General features: G+C 55.4%; 1 protein-coding gene across 4 annotated transcripts; it reads right to left on the bottom strand.

Annotated features, from left to right (window-relative positions):
- Positions 1 to 255: 255 nt before the first annotated feature.
- SPG7 (SPG7 matrix AAA peptidase subunit, paraplegin) lies at positions 256 to 21,284 on the bottom strand. 4 transcript variants are annotated; one of them, XM_027977759.3, is made up of 17 exons: positions 21,073 to 21,284; positions 18,278 to 18,380; positions 16,214 to 16,303; positions 15,579 to 15,820; positions 14,246 to 14,385; positions 13,205 to 13,307; positions 11,986 to 12,111; positions 11,583 to 11,745; positions 11,187 to 11,360; positions 7,079 to 7,203; positions 6,473 to 6,575; positions 5,781 to 5,891; positions 4,389 to 4,504; positions 3,226 to 3,382; positions 2,533 to 2,699; positions 1,944 to 2,021; positions 256 to 596 (listed from the first exon to the last, which is right to left on the bottom strand). In XM_027977759.3, the coding sequence occupies exons 1-17, from the start codon at positions 21,253 to 21,255 to the stop codon at positions 438 to 440; spliced, it is 2,340 nt and encodes a 779-aa protein (XP_027833560.1). In that variant the 5' UTR covers positions 21,256 to 21,284; the 3' UTR covers positions 256 to 437. The 4 variants fall into 4 exon arrangements, with proteins under 4 accessions (XP_027833560.1, XP_060253895.1, XP_060253896.1 ...); XM_042230792.2 differs by having other exon boundaries at positions 551 to 596; positions 1,944 to 2,097; XM_060397912.1 differs by having other exon boundaries at positions 256 to 2,699.
- Between the last annotated feature and the right edge of the window lie 1,495 nt (positions 21,285 to 22,779).

Raw genomic sequence — 22,779 nt, 5'->3', positions numbered from 1 at the left:
CAGTGCCTGCCCCTGGCTGACCGCGGATCAGCGAGCCCAGGACAGGGCACCACAGAGGATAGGCAGCAAGGGGCTCAGAGGCCCTTCCTGTGCAGAGCTGGAGATATTCTGACCAGGTCTCAGGGGCCAGGAGGAGCCTCAAACTGTAAAACTGTCCAGATCCCTTGTGAGACAGGGCCACTCCATGCGCTGCTGTGATGAGCACAGGTGAGCTTTCCACACGAGGACAACCCACAAACACAGATGAACCACCCATATCGGCAGAGCCATTTATTCCTCCAGGCAAGGAATTCAATAAATAGATCTTGAGGGGTCTTGACCAGCGAGGGCTGAGAGGTGAGGACTGCATGCCCAGCCCCCCGGCCAGCACCAGAACAGGGGTGGGGGTGGGGGCGCTACTGGGGCCAGGATGGTTCCTCCCCAAGCAGGGGCAGCTGCTAAGCCCCCTCCTCCTCCCCCGAGTCCTGCTTCTCTCTCTGGGCATCACTCCACTTCTGCGGCGCGATCCTTTTCTTGGGCCCGTGGGGCGGTGGGCCGATGAGGGCCTCGATGTCCTCGTAGTTGATCACTTCCTTTTCCAGCAGGGCACTCGCCAGCTGGAGGAACAAGAGGGCAGTGTGAGCGGCAGATAGGGGCCCAGACAAGAGCCCTTTGAGAGCAGAGCGCGGAAGGGGGAGGGCCCAGCCTCCCAGACCTGCCACTTCCCAGGGACACAGCACAGGCAGGCAGCCCACGCAAAGAATCGCTCCCTGTCTCCACCTTAGAGACAAGCCCAGCTGCCAGCCTCATTAACTTTTCTACTTCCCTTCCCAGTCTGTTTATTTTGGGCAACTTGGATTTCTTCTGCAAACGTGTGTGAGTGTCAGCATGGGGGGGGGGGGCAGTGGAGGTGACGTGCAGGATATACCCCCCAGTGACAGGTTCCCGTCACCCCCACACTGGCTGCTCTGACAGCTGGCCCTTGGACAACACGGGCTTGAACTGCAAGGCTCTGCTCGCACTCGGGAGTTTTTTCAATGAACCTGACTGCAGGACTGGGGACCTACAAGCCACAGATGCAGAATCGTGGGCAGGGAGGGCCGACCCTGAAGGTGGCGCCCAGGGTAAGTTGTGTGGCACTCAGTCCTGGAACTCCAGGACAGTGTGGGCAGGTCACAGCAGCAGCACAGATTTGGCTCCCAAGACAGGGTCCCAGCAGGTTCTGCACTACCCATGGCTCCATGCAGGCAGGTGTTGCTGGTCTGAAGACCTGACACCAGTCCCCACAATGTTGCCTGAAAGAAATAGCTGACCATCCACCAGGAGCCGCCCCTTCACTAGGTCCAGAGACACTGCCTCTGGGGTCACTCCAGACCTGACCCCTAGCATCACTGTGAGGACATCACACACAGCCCAACCGGGGATGTTCCCCACACACTAGACGAGTCCTCATGCTCTGCTGTCTGCAATAGGAGGGGACTATCCCAGGCAAGAGGGCCTGGCGGACGTGAGCACCGAGAACAGGTGACCTGGGTGAAGTGTGGGCGTGGTGGTCACTGGGTTGTGGAAAACAAGCCTGACTGATGGGGGGACTGTTCATGGGCTGAGGGCTCTGTGCCCTGTTTGCAGCTCCCTGTGCATCTAAAACTCTTCTGAGCTTTAACGTCTAGGTGTAAATTTCGAGAAGTTTGAATTGAAAAGGGATTAAGCCACATCAACCAGGCCCACTACACACTGAAGCTGGTAATGGGCCCTGAGGGCTGGCAGTGTCCTCCTGTCTGCCCTGAAGGAACTGGCCCTAGCCTGGCAGGTGCATGCAAGGCAGGGAAGATGCTGGATCCAGCTGAGCTGGATGGGGTCCGTTGGTCACATGGTTTTCTGAGACGGGCGAGTGGCTGCGTCAGTGTGAAGTGACAGCAGGCCCAGCTCCCACAGGCCTGGGGCCGGGGACAGCAGAGGCTCACCGCGTGGAGCTTGTCCAGGTTGTCCCGAAGCACCTGTTCCGTATGCCTATAGGCAGTGGCCACCAGCAGCCTCGCTTCCTGCGAAGGGAGAAGACGTGTGATGGGTCAGGATGCTGCCGCTGTGCACGGGGTTCCCTGTGGCCTGGCCCTGGCACTAAGGCACATGGAAGAAACACGAGTTCAGAACACGGCCTTCTGTGTCTTACAGGGGACAGGAGAGCATGGCGGCCAAGAGTCTCCTGCCCTCACCCCCACCCCAGGAACCCTCTATGCAAGGGGCCACCAGCTCCTGGAGCCTTGGACCTCGTTTCATTCTCCACACCCAAGGCTGCCTACATGCCAGTGTGCCAGGCCGCCAGAGCTGCCTGAGGGTGGTGACACTGCCTGGCCGTCTCCTCAGGCTGCAGAGGTCACAGGCACTGGCTCTGTCCCTGGAGGCATTTATTCGCTGTCCCTGATGGCCCCGCAGCACCCACAGTTCCATCAGGAGCCAGTGGGTCCTCACCCAGAACCTCAGCTCCTGCGGGCGTGGGGCCAGCACAACACACCCCCCTCCCCACACACAGGGCTCAGGCTGGGAGGGACTAACGTGGTCCATCATCTGCTGGAGGCCCTGGCTGAATGGACGCCGTCCGATGCCCGTGACGCCCTCCTGGGCCTCGGGGAAGGAGACGGGCCCAATGCTGGGCGCCATCCCAAACTGCTTCACCATGGAGTAGGCGATGCGGGTGACCTTCCGCAGGTCGTCCTGTGCCCCTGGAATGTGGGATCAGAAAAGGAGGTTCTTCCCTAGAACTGCAGGTCGGGGACCCCACCATCCCTGACAGCAGAGGCAGTACCCAGGGACCACTGTACCCGGACAGCAGAGGTGGGAACCCAGGGAACAACTGTGCCCTGTTGCTGGTCCTTTAAACTTAAAAAAATTTTCTTTTCTGTAAAAAAACAACTCGGGGTTTCCCTGGTAGTCCAGTGATTGGGAATCCACCTGCCAATGCAGGAGGCACAGGTTCAATCCCAGGTCCAGGAAGATCCCACATGCTGAGGACTAAGCCATGGGCCACAACTACTGAAGCCCAAGTGCCCCGAGAGCCCATGCTCAGTGACAAGAAAAGCCACCACACTGAAAAACCTGCATGCTGCAACCAAGACCAGTGCAGCCAAACACAGCCCCTAATGAAATTCAAGATGGCATGTGCATCCCACTACTTAGACCCCTCCACAGACTCCCCCTCCCTCGCGGAAGGGCTGAGGGCACCGAAGCAGCGCGGGAGCTGCCGCTCACCGGAAGTGACCCTGTTGAAAGAGATGGACTCGGATGCGCGGCCGCCCAGGGCCATGCACATGCGCTCAAATAGCTGCTCCCTGGTGAAGAGGTGCTGGTCTCTCGGGAGCATCTGAGCAAAGCCCAGGGCTGCGTTGGTCCGAGGAGTGATGGACACCTGCACAATGAGGTGGTCTGTTAGCCGGCAGGACCCAGGCTTCAGAGACGAGGGGGCACAAGATAGTCTTTGCTCAGAGGGTTCGAAGCAAGGAAGCCAATCTGAGGCTCCCATGTTTATAACAGCATTTGCAGAGAAGGGCGTAAGGACCCCACACACGACCATGTGTCCATGAAGGAAAGAACAGTGATGAGAGGTGAGCCCACGCGATGAGGCCAGCCCTGAGCAGGCACAGGTCTGAGGGTCACAGCCGCGGGAGGCCACCCCGAGGCTCCGAGGAGTGCACATCACCACGATGGCTGGCAGGGACTGGGTGCGGGAGAGCACCTACTCAGCACAACTCATCTACCTGGCCCTCAGGCACCAAATGAATGTCCTACATTCACTTTCTTGAGATACTGCATAAAGACACTGATCTTAATTACTGGGTCTTCTCACGTACACGGGTCTCAGTCATAGCCCTCTGCAAAGGACATGACAGACCTGAGCCTGAGCCTGAGCCTGAGCAGCGGGGCACCATCCAAGGCAGCCTGACAGCAACGCTCGGCTGTAGCCAATGCCCCTGGGAGACACCTGTACCCAGCTTGTAGCTGCCGGCACGGCCCTCTGTCTGGAGGTCAGGGAACAAGGAGTGAGGGGGGACAGGTCCAAGTAGAGGGCAGTTATAACCCTCAACACGGGGCACCCACGTCCCCAACACGGGCACTGTCCCCGGTGGTCACTCAGGGACCCCCGGTCAGAATGTTACCACCAGGGGCGGCAGCATGGCACCAGCCCTGCCACATACATAGTGTGTGCCGACCTCCCTTCTAAGTCAGCACATCTCAGAGCTGATGGTTCGCCTGGCAGTTCTTATTTCCACAATCTACCATGCAGATAGGGAGGGAGACTGCAGGTCATCATGTGGCTTTCCCACGGTCACCCACCCCTGCCCCTCCAGGCACAAAACGTGGGCCTTCCAAAGTAAGCCCAACTGGGCAGCCAGGCCAGGGCTGCCCACACACACCTTCATCACAGCCTCCGTGTGCTCCAGCAGCCAGCCCACCAGGGCGTGGCCCGACTCATGGAAAGCAACCACCTTCTGCTCTTCCTTGGAAAGGACTTTGCTCTTCTTGGCAGTCCCTGAAAGAAGATCAGAAAGGCGAGCTCAGGCACCCCAAGTACATGGCAGGCACATTCCTGAGGTGCCAACGCAAAGCTGCCACCGGACACTCAGCTTCCGTGTCCCCAGCCCAGCTACCCATCCTCTCCCCGGCTGCTCAGACTGTGAGGATGCCACAGGAGCCTCGCTTGGCCCACTGACCCCACCGCTCAAAACTCCGCAGACTGCAGCCCCTTCAACATGGCCCTCGCTGGGCTGCCGGGCCGACGGCATGACCTAGCAGGGCAGCTGCAGCCTGCGACTGTCCAGTGCTCTTACCTGAGTCGCTGACCCTTCACCTCATCATCTTTCATTACATCCTCTGCTCAGGTCACTGCTAAGGCCTCACCCACTGTCCACTCATTGTTACCCCTGGGTAAGCCCTGGGTTTGGGGATGCAACCGGGACCACCTACGCCGCCAGCTTCGAGAGGCCACGTCTTACGTGCTGGCTGTGGCAGTTGGGCTGTCCCTCAGACCCTGGCAGCTGCCACGCGGGAGCACCCTGCTTGAGGAGCTGCACGCTCGGGCAGGATGCTAGGCGCTCTTCTCTAGTCTTTCCTGCTTAGAACACTTGCCGTAAGCATATCAGTTTCATGCAAAACAACCGGCTTATGTAAACCCTGATCTATAGTGAGGAACCTCAAGGCGAGCCCTTCTGTCCTCGCGCACTTGCTGTCCCCATTGCGGAGGGTCCTGTCCTAGGTCTGAAAGACTAAGGGGGACAGGCCATCTGAGCGAGGCGCTGCCTCCTCGGCATCCTGCTCAAGTGCCTTGGTTGGAATTCCGTTTAAGGACAAGACACACCATGTCTGGTGTTGCCACAGGGGCTACGGGAGCCCTGGCCTGCTCTCCTCACAGAAGTCCACGCATTTCACGTCCAGCAGCAGTGGGTAAGCACTGCCCAGACGCCGCCCTCCCCTTCCCCCCAACAGGGCACGGAGACCCTGGCATAAAAGGCCACCTCCTCGACCTCAGGAGCAGCGGCTCCAACCCCTGCCCATGTGGACAGCGGCTGTCTGGGCACCGCCTATCAGCTGGTGGGCCAAGGACGCCGAGTTTGCGAGATCCTTCTACATTTCTGTTTCAAGAGCCCGCCTGTTCTTGGTCAACAGAGAGTATCTCAAACTAAGGAGAACAAGTCACACCTGACAGAAAAGCAGGAACAGGTGGCCTGTCTTCCCTCTTGGGCAATAATGCCATCACACAATGTCTAGGCCTGCCCCCTCCCGCCGCCCCCCAAGACAAGTCCACGTACCGGCCACGACGCGCTCCACGGCATAGTCCAGGTTGGACGTGTGTACAGCTGTGTGCCCCTCCCGCGCTGCGTGCAACGCAGCCTCATTACAGATGTTGGCAATGTCAGCGCCTGTCAGCACAGGGGTGGGGGTTGTTAGTAGATGCAGAGGGATAGGGACGGGAGGGGAGCCACCCTGTCCCCCTCGAGCTGCCCCACAGCTGTGCAAGCAGCCTCTCTGGACCCTTTCTTTCCTTCCACCCACTGTTTCACACACACACACTGAGGAATGAGAAAGGTTCTTGACACCCATGAGGTTGTAGTTCAGGGTGTTAAAGGTCCAAAGGGAAGAAACTTACATCATGATAACAGGGGTTTACACCATGATAACAGGGGTTTTTAATTATATCACCCTGTGAAATGAGAACTGTACAGAAAAATCTAGATTTGTGATAACATGGAGAAGGTGGCGGGGAGGGACACGGCCTCTCAGGGTTGCCTCTGGTGGGGAGCAGTGGGAGGGAGCAAGGCTGGGTCAGCCCTGGGATACAGGACAGAACCTTGGGGAGGAGTCCCTCTACCTCTGCCTGCTGGGCGCACACCACTCCCACCCCAGCTGTGCTGGCCGAGGAGCCCAGAGCACGGCTGGAGAGTTCCCGGGGAGGCCCGCCCCCGTTGACCCCAGACTAGGACCAGTGCCCCTACAGCCCTACCACTGAAGCCAGGTGTCAGCTCCGCCAGCCGCTGGGAGTAAAAGCTGCTGGCCCGAGTCAGCTTCAGGCTCTTCAGGTGCTGCTCAAAGATCTCCTTCCTTTCCTAAAGGACAGGGGGCAAAGGCCACAGGTCAAAGGCCACGGGACAAAGGCCACGGTGCTGGCTCCCCACCTGCTGATCAGGAGCCACTGGCTCAGCTTCTACTCTCAGAAACCAACTCAAGAGCTGCAGACGATACCTCCAAGCGTGTTTCCACGGAAACACTGACCTGCCAGCCACCTGCTACGCTCACCCTCCACCCCGCTCCTGCAGGGTCTCCCGCTCCCTCGGGAGCCATCAGGAAGGCCCGACACCCTCGGAGGTGGGCATCTAAGTTGAGGCCTGAGGCGGCAGGGCCAAGAGGTCCCAGGGCTCACAGCCGTCCACCCCAGCAGGGCCAACTGTGCAGCTCACTCTCCAAAGCCACCAGCACATGGCTCTGCACCAGCGTGAGGCTCTGCAAAGGCTATCCAAGAAACTCAGCCCAGACGTCTCATCATAAAGGTCAGTGAGGGTCAAAACCAGAAGGACAGGGAGCCTGGATGAATTAGCCAGGTCGTACTGACCTGCAGAGTGGGAAGGTCGATGAAAACATGCCTGTCCAGTCGGCCTGGCCTCAGCAGAGCGTTGTCCAAAATGTCAGCTCGGTTGGTGGCCGCCAGGACGATGACGTGGTCGGTGGTACCCATTCCTGGAGGGACAGACAGCGGCCGTGAAGGTGAGAACCCCAACCGGGCAGCTTCCCCACAGACCGCTAGGACAGCGGCACCACCAGAAAAAGTGAGTACCACCCAGTGGGCAGGAGGCACCAGTTTCACTGCCAGACAAGCCAAGTCTCACAGGGAAATGAGAGGCTTGCTGGAGGCCAGGGCCCTGGACAGACCGGACTCCACTCCCTGGGCCACCTGGGGACGGAGGGGCACCCCCACAGCTTGTCTCAGACTCCTGCCTGGGCTGCCCCTTAGGGCTCCCCAAATGCCTGCCCGCCATGGGCCGGGGCTATGAACACAGAATCATATTATGTAACAGTGAAAAGACACTGAAAAAGGCAGAAACAAAGGGTACAGGAAAAAACAGTAGCCATGCCAGGGGCTCGCGGAGGGCGCTCCCGCAGAACGGCCTGTCAGCAAGCCGCCACAGGGCTGGTTTAGGGACTCACACAGCGTGGACACACGACGAGGGGGCAACACCACAGACGTCCCCACGCTGAGCGCTGACTCCCGTGGAGGGCCCACACTGCAGGTGCAGGCCGTGTGCTGCCCCCCAGCAGCTGGGCACGTGCCTCTCAGCACCACCATGGAAGCCTCACTGTGCCAGCCCCTCACAACTACTCATCCATCTGTTCTCCAGAATTCTGTCATTTGCACAATCTCATATACATTGGATCAGATGATTTATAGCCTCTGAGGCTGGCCCCTCTCACTCGGCATAAATCCCGAGGTCCAGTCAGGCAGACAACATCCGGTGTCTGCACTGTGGCCGGGTAAGCACACACAGAGCTCAGCCAGGCACCCACTGGAGGTCGCACAGGCTCTTTCCAGGGTGTTCAGCTATTGCAAGGGAACACTGCAGCACCATGTTCTGTGGACACTGGATCAGCGTGCAGATCAGGCGTGCTCAGTTGGTTCAGAGCTGGCCCGAGAGGCTGCATGCTGTCCACCCCCACTGCAGGAGGTCAGGTTTGCTTCATGGACGTCTTTTCACAGCTGCTTCACTCACTTGAGGGCCCGGGTTCACACAGGGGTCTGGGATCCAGTCTCCTCCTCCTCACCACGTCTGCTGTTGCCACTACCTTGATCAAAGACTGAGTGCACAGCTAAGTGACAAGGGACGCGAGTGTGAGGATGGAGTCACGACCCAGCCGCTAGGGAGCCGAGAACAGGCTCTGCCGAGGCACCGGCTGCGCTCGCGGGGAGGTGAAGGCTCAGCGCAGGAGGAAGGTGCTTCAGCAAGACGTGCTGGAGCCGCCGGCATCCAGAGTGAGCCAGGACCAAGCGGCACGCCTCCTACAGATTCAGTCACCATGGGTCACAGGCTAATGTTTTTCTACATTAGGCCGTGGGAGGGCTACCTGTGGCTCCCTTTGTTTGCTTTCTATTTTCCTACTGAAGTGTATGTTATTTACAGTGTTCACGTACACAACACAGTGGCTCCACTATGTTTGTATATACGTACGTATTGATGTACATTCTCGCAGATTTTCCTCCATCACAGGTCATTGCGAGGTACTGACTATAGGTCCTTGCTGGTTAGATACTCGGACCTTTCCACGAACTTGGGCAGAATCAAGAACATGGGGGTGTGGACAGAAATGTCCACCATGGGGCATTGAGCTCGAAGGCCTCTCTATGCCCATCAGGCTGTGAGAGGGGTGGCAGGTGCCCGGCCTCCGCCTGTGTGGTGGGCTTCCTCCAGCGCTGGCTTCCCACGGCCAGCGCCCACTCCTCCCCGAGGGGTGACAAAGGCTCCTCAGTTGCCCCTGCAGGCGGAAGAGGCTCAGCTGTCTCTGTGCACAAAGGCCCCTTCGCAGCAGCCCAGCCTTGCCAGGGCTTCTGGGGGGTGTCTGGGGAGGGAGCAGGGGCTCCCACGGCTGCAGCAGAGCTGGCAGAAGTCACCCCCCTCCGAGCAGCACAGAGGAGCAGAGAAGGCGCCAGCTGGGAACGCTTCCTGGGGGTGCACGACACCTGGAGGGTTGGTCTCTGGTTTCAAGTGCAAACAACAACAGGAGCAGGGGTGGGGGGATTGTTGCACTAGGGCCACAAGGGAGCACCCCCGTCACCCACACAAGGTCACGACTAGGCTCAAGGCTGTGCTTTAGCCTGACGACATGTCAGGAAACCCCTGCTCCGAGAGGAGAGGGGCGGGAGTGGGGCACCCCACCATGTCCCTGCACAGCCCCCATGACAGTGACTTCAAGATGCTCTGCCCGTGTCCCACAGGAGCACCACGTTGCCCATCTTTCTAAAGAGAGCCAGAGGTCACAGTCCTGTCTGCACTTCTGACAGCAGACTCATCACATCCTATGATGGGATATCTGGGGAGCAGGAGTCTAACTTGCATACGAATAGACGGCACACTCAGGATCCAGCCGCTCACAGCCCAGCACACAGGGAGACCAGTGTGCCAGTCAGAGCCGAGGGTGAGGCGGGAGGCAGACCCCACTGGGGACCCCATCTCCAAGGAGCGTCTCATACAGCCACGTGTCAGGTCCACAGCTCTTGGGCACGTCCTCCCCAGGAAGATGGCTCCTCAGACCTTGACCACAGGGCAGAGACCCTGAGCCATTCTGACTGACACACCCAGATGCAGAGAGGGGCACGGGTCCGCAGGGGCAACCTCAGACGCAAACGGTCCTCAGGCCCTGACGAGGCTGCCCTTTCCTTGGCCTTGTGAGAAATGACTTTCATTTTGAACCTGCGGGGCTTTCACATGATGAAACACTCCCACGCATCAGTCCCTGACCTGCCCAGCTGCAGGCCCGAGTCCTGGCACCAGGGTCAGGGGGCGTGGGCGCCAAGGCCAGCTGCATGGCTCTTGCCAACACCCGGGCCGGACCCCACTCTGAGGACATCCTTTCCCAGGCCTGGCCTGGAGGAAGTGTCACAGCCACAAGCGCAAGGAGGGGGAGTCAGGCCCAGGCAGGAGAAGACTAAGGAGACAAGACACTTAGGCAACATAAGCCTGCCCTGGGCCCTGCAGAAAGGCACATCTGCCTGACGCCCACGTCACGCCTCTTCCATGTCGGCCCTCAGGCTGCGGGGGGTGGGGGGGGAGGACACTTATAGGAGTTCTGACTGCTTCTGCAGTGTTTTTTAAGTCTGAGACTCTGAATATAAGAGGCCAAAAAAGTTTCACCTTTAGCCATATACAACCAAAGTCCATTGCCCCACACACTGGTCACCAGATCCACCATCCCAAACACTAAGAACACTTTAAAGAGGAAAATAAATACACCAATAAATGGTTCTCTTAGGACCAAAATTACTTTAGGAAAAAAGCATCTTTCTCATCTACAAGACCTGGAACAGAACTAGAATTCTGATTAAAGAAAACTTACAGATGGGTCCTGCACAGCTGGGGCATGGGGAGGGGAGACTGTGGAGCTAATGTTTAACGGGGACAGTTTGTGTTTGGGAAGGTAAGAAAGTTCTGGAGATGGATTGTGGTGATGGTTATACAACACTGGGAACGTACTTACAGCTGTTAAACTCTGCACTTAAAAATGGTTAAAATGGCTTACTTTTATGGTTTGTATATTTTACTATAAACACCACAAACACATAATGTCTACACATACACCCCGCAAAGAGGATCTTACAGGAGTAGCTCAAAAGAAAACTCTATTAAAAAACTGTGTGGCAGCCAGTTCCAGAGGTCATCTCAAGGACAGCTGACACAGCGTCCCTGGCAGTGTACCTGAGGCACCCTCTGTGCCCACGCTGGGCAGAGACTCTTGTCAGCATGACCCCTGGCCCCCTCTGAGACTGACGACCACTGTCATGACCTGACCCCACATGATATTCCCAGCTTTTCTTCCTTGTTTCACTACTGCCCTGACTTTGGGAAATTGAAAGCTATGTTTCTGGTTACCTCCTGCTGGAGAAGAGTTCCTGGTGCTGACAACCCCTCACTGTCCACGATCATCCCTGCCGATCCCGGCCCCATGGTGCTCACCGTCCATCTCCACCAGCAGCTGGTTGAGCGTCTGCTCCTCCTCTGTGTTGGAGAAACCGGACACGGCGGTGGAACGCTTCTTGCCCACGGCGTCGATCTCGTCAATGTACACAATGCAGGGGGCCCGGGCCCGGGCTTCCTTGAAGAGGCTCCGCACACGGGCAGCACCGAGGCCTGAGGACACAGAGGACAGGGAAGTGGGCAGGTCATGGGCACAAGCCCTGCTCTCAGGGAAAGCCCAGTAGGTGGCCTCTGGTGCACATGGGCTGGCCCATTCCCTCCTGGACTCCCCAGGACGTCAGCAGCTGCTCCTTCCATGCCTGTGACTCCCAGACACAGGTCTCATGTTTCTACCTTCACCCCCACAGCCCCCGACATGCAGCCAGGTGGGCCCACCTCCAATGACCTCCACGAACTCTGGGCCAGCCATCGCCAGGAAGGGCACCTGGGCCTCCGTGGCCACTGCTTTGGCCAGTAGCGTCTTCCCGCAGCCGGGGGGGCCGAGCAGCAGTGCGCCCTTCGGGACCTTGGCGCCAAGCTGAAGGAAGCGCTCCGGGCTCTAGGAGAGCAGCAGAATGCAGGCTGATCTCTGGGCTCCGGAGAACGATCCAGACACGACCCTCAGAAGGCTTGGGTCCTGAACTGGTCCCGTCCACACGGCTCAGGGAGAACAGAGTGCTCCGCCGTGATAGGTGACGGGCCGCGCAGGGCACCATCGGTCTGGGCTGAGCAGGGGATGCACCAGGAGCGCAGCATCAGGCTGGGCAGTCCCCCCACCCACCATGCCCTGCGTGCTCACCTTCAGATAATCCACGAACTCCTTGACCTCCAGTTTGGCCTCATGCATTCCTGCCACATCTTTGAAGCTGACTCCTTTCCCCATCTTGCCATCCACAATCGTGAAACGAGCCATTTTCAGCTGATTCTGGGCAGAAAGATAGAGGGCAGAGCCCTATGCAGCCCAGTGGGGCAGGGCGGAGGAGCCTGGGGGCTGGTTCACCTGCACGTCCTCCCACCCCTCCACTTGCTCACATGGCAGGGAAGGGCACAGTCCAGACACATCAAGGCGGTGACAGATAGAGGCTGCCTGGCACTGAGCAGTCTGCCCTAAAGGAAAATGCTTCCCACGTTAACCAGGTGATTTAACAGAGTCTGTGTGGGAGTGTTCTTATTTCTCTATGTGACTTTCCCCATTAGTCTCTGACTCCTCTTACTGATTTATACAAAAGTTACCTAAAGACACTCAATTCTGCAAGTGTTGGTAAAAATGTCACCTCGTCAATTTTTGGCAAGCAATCTGGCTGGACAAATAAGCTCTCAGTGAGCAGCTCACCTCAGCCAGAATCTCCTTCAGCTCTCAAAAGAGACAGAGTGTGGAATTCGTCACAGCATTATTTAAGTACAACAAAAAAACAGTCCAGAATGTGCAAGAATTATCACACTGTTTGAGGCAGGTATACTGCACCCCAGGAGACACCACGCTGTCCAGTGTGGATGCAAGTCCAGAGCTCCCAAGGGCCCATTCAGGGGGAGACAGGGGCACTCTATCCCCGCCACCCCGGTTCCCAGGAGGGCCTCCTCTGTGGCCCTTTGCTGATGAGCCAGGTACGACTTGACAGGGAGGGCAAGTGCACACGGCACTGAACGCCACTGGACAGAATTCTTGTGGAGTGTATTCAGGTTTTTCTTTTGAAGACAAGCTTCAAAGATGTCTCAGCTAGTACATGAAACCCCCAAAAGTCAAGCCCGGCTAAGAGGGAAGTGCAGAGCGCACTGTAGTATGGACCCCCTTGGGTTCAGCTCCTCCCACATCACGAAAGGGGCCTTGGCTAGAGCTGGGGAGCCAAGCCCCCGTGTCAGTCAAACAGGAGGAAAGAGGAGCTGCCAGACGACATCCAGATCGGCCTTTGACAGGCCAGCGTCCACCGCGCACCCATCCTGCCGTTTACGGGAGAGGGTTCAGCCCACAGACAAAATCCCAATGGTACAAGCTCAGGGGAACAATCTGCACAACTTACAAAGGCACTGAATCCGCCTTCCCGTCCTGTCATCCCAGCCAGACGGAAGACGTACCACAGGATGGCCAAGCCCACGGCTGTCATCCCCAGGGCGTAGAGAGCACTGGCGGGAGAGACAGGCGGGCAGAGGCTCAGGCGCGGCTCCGGGCAGCCCCCAGACACGCCTCACCCAGGCTGGGCCCAGACCTCCCAGAAGGAAAAGGACTCCCTCGCTCTGAGACCAACCTGTGGAGCCAGCACTGAAAATGCATCTCCTCGTCCACTTCTCACCACCTCCCTTCCTTCGTATGTTGCCCAGGTCTGGGTACCGCGGTGCTGAGCAGGCAGCACCAACCAGGCGTGAAGCCAGAACCACCCACTGTTCAGAGCCGGACAGCTCACGCCCACCAAGAGCAGCTCTTCACCGTCCATGCGTTTTGCTTTCAAAAGTAGGCCATCACTTTGGGTCACTAAGCAAAATCAGCCTAACCGTACAAAGAGCAAACCTTGGAGCCTCACCCCCAGATGAAGAGGGGTGTGCCCCCACCATCTAGAACAAGCAGAGGTGCTCCCTGGGGGAGCTGCCCCCTGAGGAGCTGGAGCTGTGACAGACACACGGCACTTCGCAGATGCTGCCAGTCCCCATGAGGGGACACAGCCCTAGTACTAATATGCACACCACGGTCCCAGCGCCCAGCTACATGCCCAGGCCCACCAAGTAACTGGCTCCCCCTCAGGAGGGTGCAGATCCTGCCACCCGTAGGCCCTGCACGGAACCAACAGGTTCCCAGGGACATCTGCTTCTCCCTTCCCCATCCCACTTTCCTGTTTGCAGATGGCAGCAAACCCACCCTGCGCTAAACAAGAAGCACCACAGATTACTGGAGCAGTGACCAAGGAACTCCAGGCTCCGCCCCACACCAGCCACTCCCAGGCCTGCCTCCACCAGGGGCTCAGTTCACTGTGGGCACAGCCAGTGCGAGACTGTTTGGACTTTTTGTCTCTCACGTCACAAAGTGAAGCCTGGTTTAATTCAGAGGCCCCCAGAAAGGACCAACCTACTTTCCAAAGAATCCCGTCCGCTTGTAGGAAACTGGAATCCTGTCCTTGCCTTCAATATTCAGCTCATCCTCAGCTGCTCGAAGCTTCTCTTCAAATTTGTCGATGTTTGCCACCTGCATTCGGTACATCAATGCCAGCCGCTGGGGGCAGAGAGCAGAGGCACGTGAGAGTGACAAACAGGCCAGACAGCTGACCCCGAGGAGAGAACGGAGCCCCCGCCACACTGTGGACAGCTACAGGGCTTCAGAAGCAGATGCCTGCGGCTCAGCAACCTCCTCCACATCCAGAAAGCTTTTGCTTTCTCAAACACAATTACAATGAAATGTTCACTAACAGAAGGTTTTGAGCAAATGCAGGGCAGCACATGCAACTGAAACTCAGCACCGGGCTGGCACTCCACTGGAGGGCAAGGCAGACCCTGGCAAGGAGCCTGAAGTGTGGGATTCAGACCCATAGTCACTCTCCAAAAGTTCACTGTTTGCCCATCAGCTGGACCTGACAGTCAACCGAGGCGGCTCCTCGGTCCTCAGGGAGACAAGAGGCTAAGGAAGTGGGAGTGGGTGGCACTTCCGGGAGGCTAGCAGGAAGATCTCATCACTGCCACCCTGGCCCACAACAGTCATCTTTCCAGCAGCCACACTTTCCAGAGGAAACTGTCCACTCTGATTCTAAGCTCTCTAGTTATGAAGGTCTCATCACTGCCACCCCAGCCCACATCAATCATCTTTCCAGAAGCCATGCTTTCCAGAGGAAACTGTCCTCTCTGATTCTAAGATCTCTTGGAACTTAAACCGAGCAACCAGATCTCCCTCTGTTCTGAAGTCTCTTCAAAGTCTAGTGGGATGACCATCATTTTGAGTGGTCAGGCTCCACTTCAGAGGTTAAAAGGCCAGGTCCTCACAGCAGGGTCCACCCAGCCAGGTTCCAGAACTGTCACAGGTACCTCTCCACTCCCTGACGCCAGATCCGCTACTGGGGTGAAGCCCAGGGACCTTTCTGCCTCTCCCCTGCCCGCACAGCAGAGGGCCACCTGTGGTGGGGAGGAGCAGGGTCCCTCTCCTCTGCCCCTTTTCTTTCCTGCTCCTTCCAAGGGCCAGTCCTTCCCAATCTGTCTCTCTGCCACCTGTTCCAGCCTGAGGGTTTACCACTTGGACAACCCCGCCACCTCCCTCCTGCTGCTCACATGCCATGTGGACCCTAGACGTCACTGCGACCCTCCCGGCTTTTTCCGAGGACCACACGGCCTTGCCCCCTTCTCAAAGCCTCCAGGCTCCTCCTTAAATCAAGACACTCACGGCTCGCTCTAAGCAACCCCCGCTGGCGCGGCACTCACAGGCCGCCCGAACACCACGGCACCGGGGTGCAGGTACACCTCCACCACGTCGCTCTCAGGCACCACTTGCACCCGCTGCACCTCGCCCTTGGCCAGCATCTCGTGCACGAAGTCATTCCAGGAGATGTTTCCCCCGCTGGAGCCCAGCGCATTGAGCAGACTCATGATCACTGCGATGACGAACAGGGTGCGCAGCCGCTCTCGGTACATCTGGTCCTCGCGCTCCCGGCGCCTGCGCTCCTCTGCCAGGTGGGGAGCAGGCGTGAGAGGAGGGCGGAGCTCCATGCCCGGGCCCACGCCCCACCCCCGCGGCCCTCCCCACCCCCACCCTACACCCGCAGGAGGGCTCTGCACCCTCTGCGTCATCCCGCTGCACTTAGCTGCTCAGCCTACACTTGGCCAATATTACAACAAAGTGACCAATTACAAGCTGTTCAAGGTCACTAACATTCCTGTTCACCGAGGTCCCATCTGCTTAGATAACATGAAACCAACATGAAGTAAAAAACCTCCTCAGAGTACTTCCCTGGCAGTCCTGTGGCTAAGACTGCCCCCCCAATGCAGGGGGTGCAGGTTCCATCCCACAGGTCCCTGGGGGAAGCCCCCCCTCTGCCCCCAAAATTAGACTGATATACCTTCGTCATCCTCAGGGCTCCTCCCCTTGGCTTTATCATTGTCCTTGGTCTTCTGCTTCCTCCTCGAAGTGTTAAAATAGTAAGTGCCTCCTACAAGAAATGGGGAAAGCGCTTAACAGCAACCAGACCTGCAATTACAGGGAGACATTCAAGACAAAGGGCTTCCCTGGTGGCTCAGACAGTAAATAATCTGCTTGCAATGCAGGAGACCTGGGTTCAATCCCTGGGTTAGAAAGATCCTCTGGAGAGGGAATGAGAGTGAAAGTGTTCAGCCACTCAGTCATGTCCAATTCTTTGTGACCCCATGGACTTAACTTTCCCGCATGGAGCCCGTCAGGCTCTTCTGTCCATGGGATTTCCAGGCAAGAATACTGGAGTGGGTTGTCATTCCCTTCTCCAGGGTATCTTCCCGACCCAGGGATCATACCTGGGCCTCCTGCATTGCAGGCAGAACTCTTTACCATGTGAGCCACAATGGAGAGCAGAAAGGATTGGGAACCCACTGCAGTATTCTTGACTGGGCAATTCCATGGACAGAGGAGCCTGGCGAGCTACAGTCCATGGGGTTGCAAAGAGTTGGACATGCCTAAGCACTAAGACACACACTCAGGAGAAGAGGACACTTCCAGACAACCAACAAAACATAAACTATCGAGAATCTACCTGCACAGGATTTAGAAATTTGGATGATCGTTCTTGGTACAATATTTATCATCTCACTGTAGATGATAAACCACTTCAACTGAAGGTAAGTGTTTTTATAATTTAAAATAGCCAACGTGATGGAATAAAAGTTATGAACATAAACTTGAGAAAGTGTCATGGGTCTGCGGGAGAACCACCCTTCCCACACGCACAATCGCCTTCAGTGAATTAAACAAATGAGCAGCACAAGCGCCTGTGGCACAGCAGCACCCACTCCACACACTGAGGCTCTCGCTTGTCCACGTAACTGCTTAAAATGGGGGAAAGTGCCTCAGAAAGTCACTGGGCTGCACCTTCCTTCACAGATACTAACAAAATCACAAATAAAACCGCCTCTGTGTCCACCAGACACCGGGCTGTTGGAGGGTGAGGGCTGTGCCGCTGGGGGCACATGTGGGCTGCTGGGACGGGGTAGGCACAAGGCTGCTTGTCTGCAGCAGTGGAAGATTCTACTGTTTTCCTGTTCCAAATGAATAAAGCGGGGAGTAAATGCATAGGTGTCAACCCTTACGGGCCTTTGACCTAAGATAAAGGAGACAGCAGGGGACTTCTGTGGTCCAGTGGTTGAGATTCCCCCTTTCAGTGCAAGGGCACAGGTTTCATCCCTAGTCTGGAAACTAAGCTCCCACACGCTACAGGGTACAGCCAAAAGGTTTTAGAAAGAGAGCGAGAGAGACAGCAGGATATCACAAGATGTCATGAAACGGTGCAACTCTAGTGTAAAATCAAGTTATGTTTACTTAATTTCTGCACATAAACCACAGTTTGTAACTTCTTACCATTGCTGGAGCTCACTACAGAACATGAAAATGTTAGCTGCTCAGTCACGTCCGACTCTTTGTGACCCCATGACTGGAGCCCGCCAGGCTCCTCTGCCGATGGAATCTCCAGGCAAGAATGCTGGAGTGGGTAGCCATTCCCTTCTTCAAGGATATACCCAACCTAGGGATCGAACCCATATTCTCTTGCATTGCAGGCAGATTCTTTACTATCTGAGCCACCAGGGAACGTGGAAAACCTCTGTCAAGCAGCCCTTACTAAGCTTGTAGCTCCTTAGTAAGCATTACTGGAGCTGGCTACAGAACATGAGAAACCTTTGACAAGCAGCCCAATCATGGCCAGAATTTTTTAAAAAGAAGAGACAACTCAAAATAAGCAAAAATGGCCTGTTCTGACCTTAGACAAATTTCCTTCTCAAAAACTTCGCTTCAGAGCATCTGAGGGCTCACACTGGGTAGCAGCTAAAGGGCCTCTTAGTGATTTCGTTTTTTCTGACAATGTCAAACTAGCAGTCCTCTGAATTTATTCACAAACGCCACACGTTCTGCCTGTCACTTCTGTCTTTTCAAAGATACAAACCTAGAAGTTTCCAGAGTCCGACTGGATTCTGTACAATGTGCTGTTTCACCAACAATCTGCTGATTCCTTCAAAGGTAGGGGTTAGCAGTCGCAACTGGAAACTCTGAAGAGAAAAGAAGGTCACAGAGCCTCAATCACACGGACGCCACAGCACAACTGGCAGTGCAAACTCACCCGATACAAAATTTTTCCTAAAAGCGCCAAGATTCATTTATGTAATATTTACACTGCACTGAAATATGAACCAACAATCTGACCATTATTTCAAAGTTTTACCATAACATCAAAAGAAAAAAAAAAGTTCCAAATGTCAACAGCAAGAAAGCAAGTCAAAGAAACGCTGAAATGGAGGTGCGGAACACTGGCTGCTATTCTGTGCCCCAGGACTCCTGCAGGACACAAGCAGCAAAGGCTTCACTGGCTGTCCAGAACTTTTGCTCCCAACATCTCCAGACAACCGTTCCTTGTGGAACATTCCCATGAAGTCCAGTTTCCCACTTGAGTGTATTTTATGTTATGGTCAATGGTCCAACCTAATTTTTTCTATCTCAGTGGTAGCAATTTCTCCATTTTTATCGACTTATTTATTTTAAGGGCTTCCCTGGTGGCTCAGATGGCAAAGAGTCTGGCCACAATTCAGGAGACCAGGGTTTGATTGCTGGCTCAGGAAGATTTCCAGGAGAAGGGAATGGCTACCCATTCCAGTATTCTTGCCTAGAGAATTCCAGGGGCAGAGGAGTCTAGCGGACCATAGTCCATGAGGTCCCAAAGACTGGGACATGACTGAGTGACTAACACACTTAATATACATACATTTAAGTTCTTTCCCTTAGTTCACCCCTGGTTGGCTGCTATTATGAAGAAAAGTAACTCCTTACCAAAGGAGTATGCTACATATAATTTCCTTTTAGCAACAGGTTAAAAATTCCTAGTACATACAATTATTATCCAGTTTAATTAATACTACTATACTTGGTTCAGTGATGGCCAGGAGGCATATAAGGGAGAACCACAGAGAGGTAGACTGGGCACTATAAACGTGGAACAGTGTGTCAGGCACAGCACACACAAAAGTCATTCTTCAAAGTCAACCCTAAACGCTGTTTGTTTAAACCAGATTATGTTATTACTGTTCTAGTTGTTAGTGAGATAATCTGTTACGTATCCACCAAGTATGTGTGAATTGCCTACTTCAGTCCTTATTTATTTTCACAGAATAATCAAGTCTGACTAGAATTAATGAATTATGATTTTCCTTCTCAATAGAACTTAAAACAAAAACAAGTGTAATCTATCCTTTCAGTTCAGTTCAGTCGCTCAGTCGTGTCTGACTCTGCCACACCATGGACTGCAGCACGCCAGGCCTCCCTGTCCATCACCAACTCCCAAAGTTTACTCAAACTTATGTCCATTGAGTCAGTGATGCCATCCAACCATTTCATTCTCTGTCATCCCCTTCTCTTCCTGTCTGCAGTCTTGCCCAGCATCAGGGTCTTTTCCAATGAGTCAGTTCTTTGTATCAGGTGGCCCAAGTATTGGAGTTCAGCTTCAGCATCAGTCCTTCCAATGAATATCAAGACTGATTCCTTTTAGGATGGACTGGTTGGATCCCCTTGCGGTCCAAGGGACTCTCAAGAGTCTTCTCCAACACCACAGTTCAAAAGCATCAATTCTTCCACACTCAGCTTTCTTTATAATCCAACTCTCACATCCAAACATCACTACTGGAAAAACCATACCCTTGATTAGATGGACCTTCGTTGGCAAAGTAATATCTCTGCTTTTTAAAATGCTGTCTAGGTTGGTCATAACTTTTCTTCCAAAGAGTAAGCGTCTTTTAATTTCATGGCTGCAGTCATCATCTGCAGTGATTTTGGAGGCCCCCCCCCAAAATAAAATCTGCCACTGTTTCCCCATCTATTGCCATGAAGTGATGGAACCGGATGCCATGATCTATAGTTGTCCTCAGACTCAGAAAGGGTGTAGAATAGGATTATGATATGAAATTGGTTCTCAACTTATGGTAAAATACAATAATACATTACAACCTAAAATGCGAGGGTTGGGGTCCTAAGAGAGGGCTAAAAAAATCAGTGAAAAAAGCATTTAGGGTCTGCTTCCAGAGTGAAATGTTAACATTAACAGGGCCTGGAACACAGCCTTCACACAGAGGGTCAGTGAATTTGTGTCCATAACATGTCAAGCTACATGATAAGAATAAAATACAGTTACAGTGCTCACATGAAAAACCGCTCAGAGCAATTGGAAGGCACTAGAATTCATCCTGGAGTGATCTGATCTATATGACTGCAAATAATCCTCTGCTAGATATCAGTGAAACTCTTAGTCGATTCAATTTCAAAACACCAAGAAAACGGGCAAAAAATATCAATGTACGAAACAAGTGCTGTTGTTTAGTCGCTAAATCCTTGTGACTCTTTTGCGACCCCATGCGACCCCGTCAGGCTCTTCTGTCCATGGGATTTCCCAGGCAAGAATACTACAGTGGGTTGCCAGTTCCTTCTCCAGAGATCTTACCCACCCAGGGTACCATCCTGCATTGGCAGGCTGGTTCTTTACCACTGAGCCACCAGGGAAGAACGAAACAAGTGCTAGAGAAGTCCAACTGTGCGGCCTCGCTCCCGGTTTCTCCCTCGGGCTGCCCGCCGGCCTCGCCGCCCGCCTCTCCTCCGGGTTGCAGGTAGGAGCTGCCTCTCGGAAGACGAAGCCGAAGCGGCGGAGAGCATCTTCCACATTACCATTCCAAACGCCGCTGCCGGAGGCCCGTACATTACCTGCAGGGCTCGGCCACCAGGCCCGACGAGGCCCATCGGAGGCCTGTGGACGACATACGGCCACCTCCACTTGGCCCCGGAGGAGCAGCCTGGGTTCCAGCCCGAGTAGGGGCACCGCAGCCTCCCCGGCCCCGGTCCCGGCCCCGGGCGGAGAGCGCGCAGCAGCAGCCGCGCGGCCGCCATGTTGACCCGGAAGCTGCGCCTGCGCTACTGGGGAGGGAGGCGGGGGTCGGGGGGTGGGGTGTCTCCGCGGGGCGCCTGCGCGGTCGGGCCTCTTCCAGTGAGGCCTGTCAAGCCTTGCTACTCCGCGATCGGGTTCCGTGACCGAGCGATCCGCTGCAACTCTAATCCCACTGGGATTCTTTGGCGGGTTTGAACTGCCACTTTGTACTGCGAGTACAAGCGCTGCGAGTAGAACTGCAGCCTGGTGGGCCCCGAGTCGGGGCATCAGACGCCGCGCTAGGTCGCGGCTCCCGGGAGGACTTGGCCCAGCGGGTCCAGGGGCTGCGGAGGGAGCCCGGGAGCCCGAAGGGAGCAGACGTGCGTAGATGGTGGGGCCCGCCTGAGGCCCTGACCCCGACTTCGGGCCCGAATCCTGACCCCCAACTCCAGCCTCAGATCCAGACTCTGAGTCCGACTCCCACCTAGACCCGGGCCCCTGACCCCTGACAGTCTTGGCGCGAGGAGAATGCTGCGGAGGGGAGAGTTTCGCTCTCCCGGGCTCTAGCTGCAGAGCCTGCCCCGCTGGTGCCCCAAGGGCCCTGTATACCGAGAGGAAAAGGAAAGGGCTTAGGGTAAGAGCAAGTACTTCAGGGTAGCTGAGCCAGCTCCCAGGCGTGAGCGGCCGGCAGTCTTGTCCTACAGATGCTTAATTTTGAAGAGGTAACCGTCGCCTCCACTATTCTTTTCTCCTGAAGACAGGCCGACCCCCTCTGGAAGTCATGCCTAGCTCTGGAGACCAGGATCATGGCCTAGGAGACTGTAGTCCACTCACTCCATCCCTGGGAGAAGGGGAGGAGTCTGTGGTTTTATCCCTGGCGGACCCCAGGCTCCCTTAGGTCTGGTGCTGGAGTGCTTAGAGTACTTAGCCCTGAGACTGCTGACTGTACGGTGACTTAAGTTTGTTTCTGTGTTTTTCTGTATTCCCCAAATTCCTAAGGTCATTAGGCAATAACCGTTCTTACTGAGTGCTAGCTGGGGCTTGGCTCTGTAGCAGGCATTCTTTTAATCCTCACAAATGTGAGAAGTAGATACTTTTACATCTGTTTTACAGATAAGGAAACAGACTCGGCACTTTAAAGTGACTTCTCCGAGGTCACAGCTAAGAACTGATGCACAGAGTTTCAGAGCTGGTCTGACTGGTTTCAGGGCCTATGCTCTCCACCCTATGGCTTTGTGTGTTACAGCAGTAACATGTATGATGTAAAAGTCCTGAAGCTCAGAAGGTTTAGGGACATTGTTTTAAATGCAGAGTTTTGATTATTGGTCCTCGGCTCCAGCAGCCAGGTTCTTGTGTGTGGCGAGGGGCTGACCCTGACCTGCACATCTGGACTGCTTCCCTTTCTCACTTTCTCTTTTCACAGTCCATCCATCCTCCCTGGTTTCCTCCTTCACTGTTTTTCTTTCTCTGGTCCCACCCACATTCTGCCGTCCACTCCCCCTAGACCAGTCCCGTGACCATGATCATGACCAGGCTTCCGAGAGTGG

The sequence above is a fragment of the Ovis aries genome, chromosome 14 (assembly GCF_016772045.2).
Source record: "Ovis aries strain OAR_USU_Benz2616 breed Rambouillet chromosome 14, ARS-UI_Ramb_v3.0, whole genome shotgun sequence".
NCBI lineage: Eukaryota > Metazoa > Chordata > Mammalia > Artiodactyla > Bovidae > Ovis > Ovis aries.
The sequence above is the reverse complement of the archived record's forward strand: the minus strand, read 5'-3'. Positions and strand labels throughout refer to the sequence as shown.

Bases quoted from the DNA above. Each gene is read 5' to 3' on its own strand.
- SPG7 (XM_060397912.1), bottom strand. From the start codon at position 21,255: ATGGCGGCCGCGCGGCTGCTGCTGCGCGCTCTCCGCCCGGGGCCGGGA. The intron at 6,576-7,078 runs GTCAGTACGACC...CCTGTCCTTTAG, and splicing joins TCGACCTTCCCACTCTGCAG to GAAAGGAAGGAGATCTTTGA. The intron at 4,505-5,780 runs GTACGTGGACTT...ATCTTCTTTCAG, and splicing joins CGTGGAGCGCGTCGTGGCCG to GGACTGCCAAGAAGAGCAAA.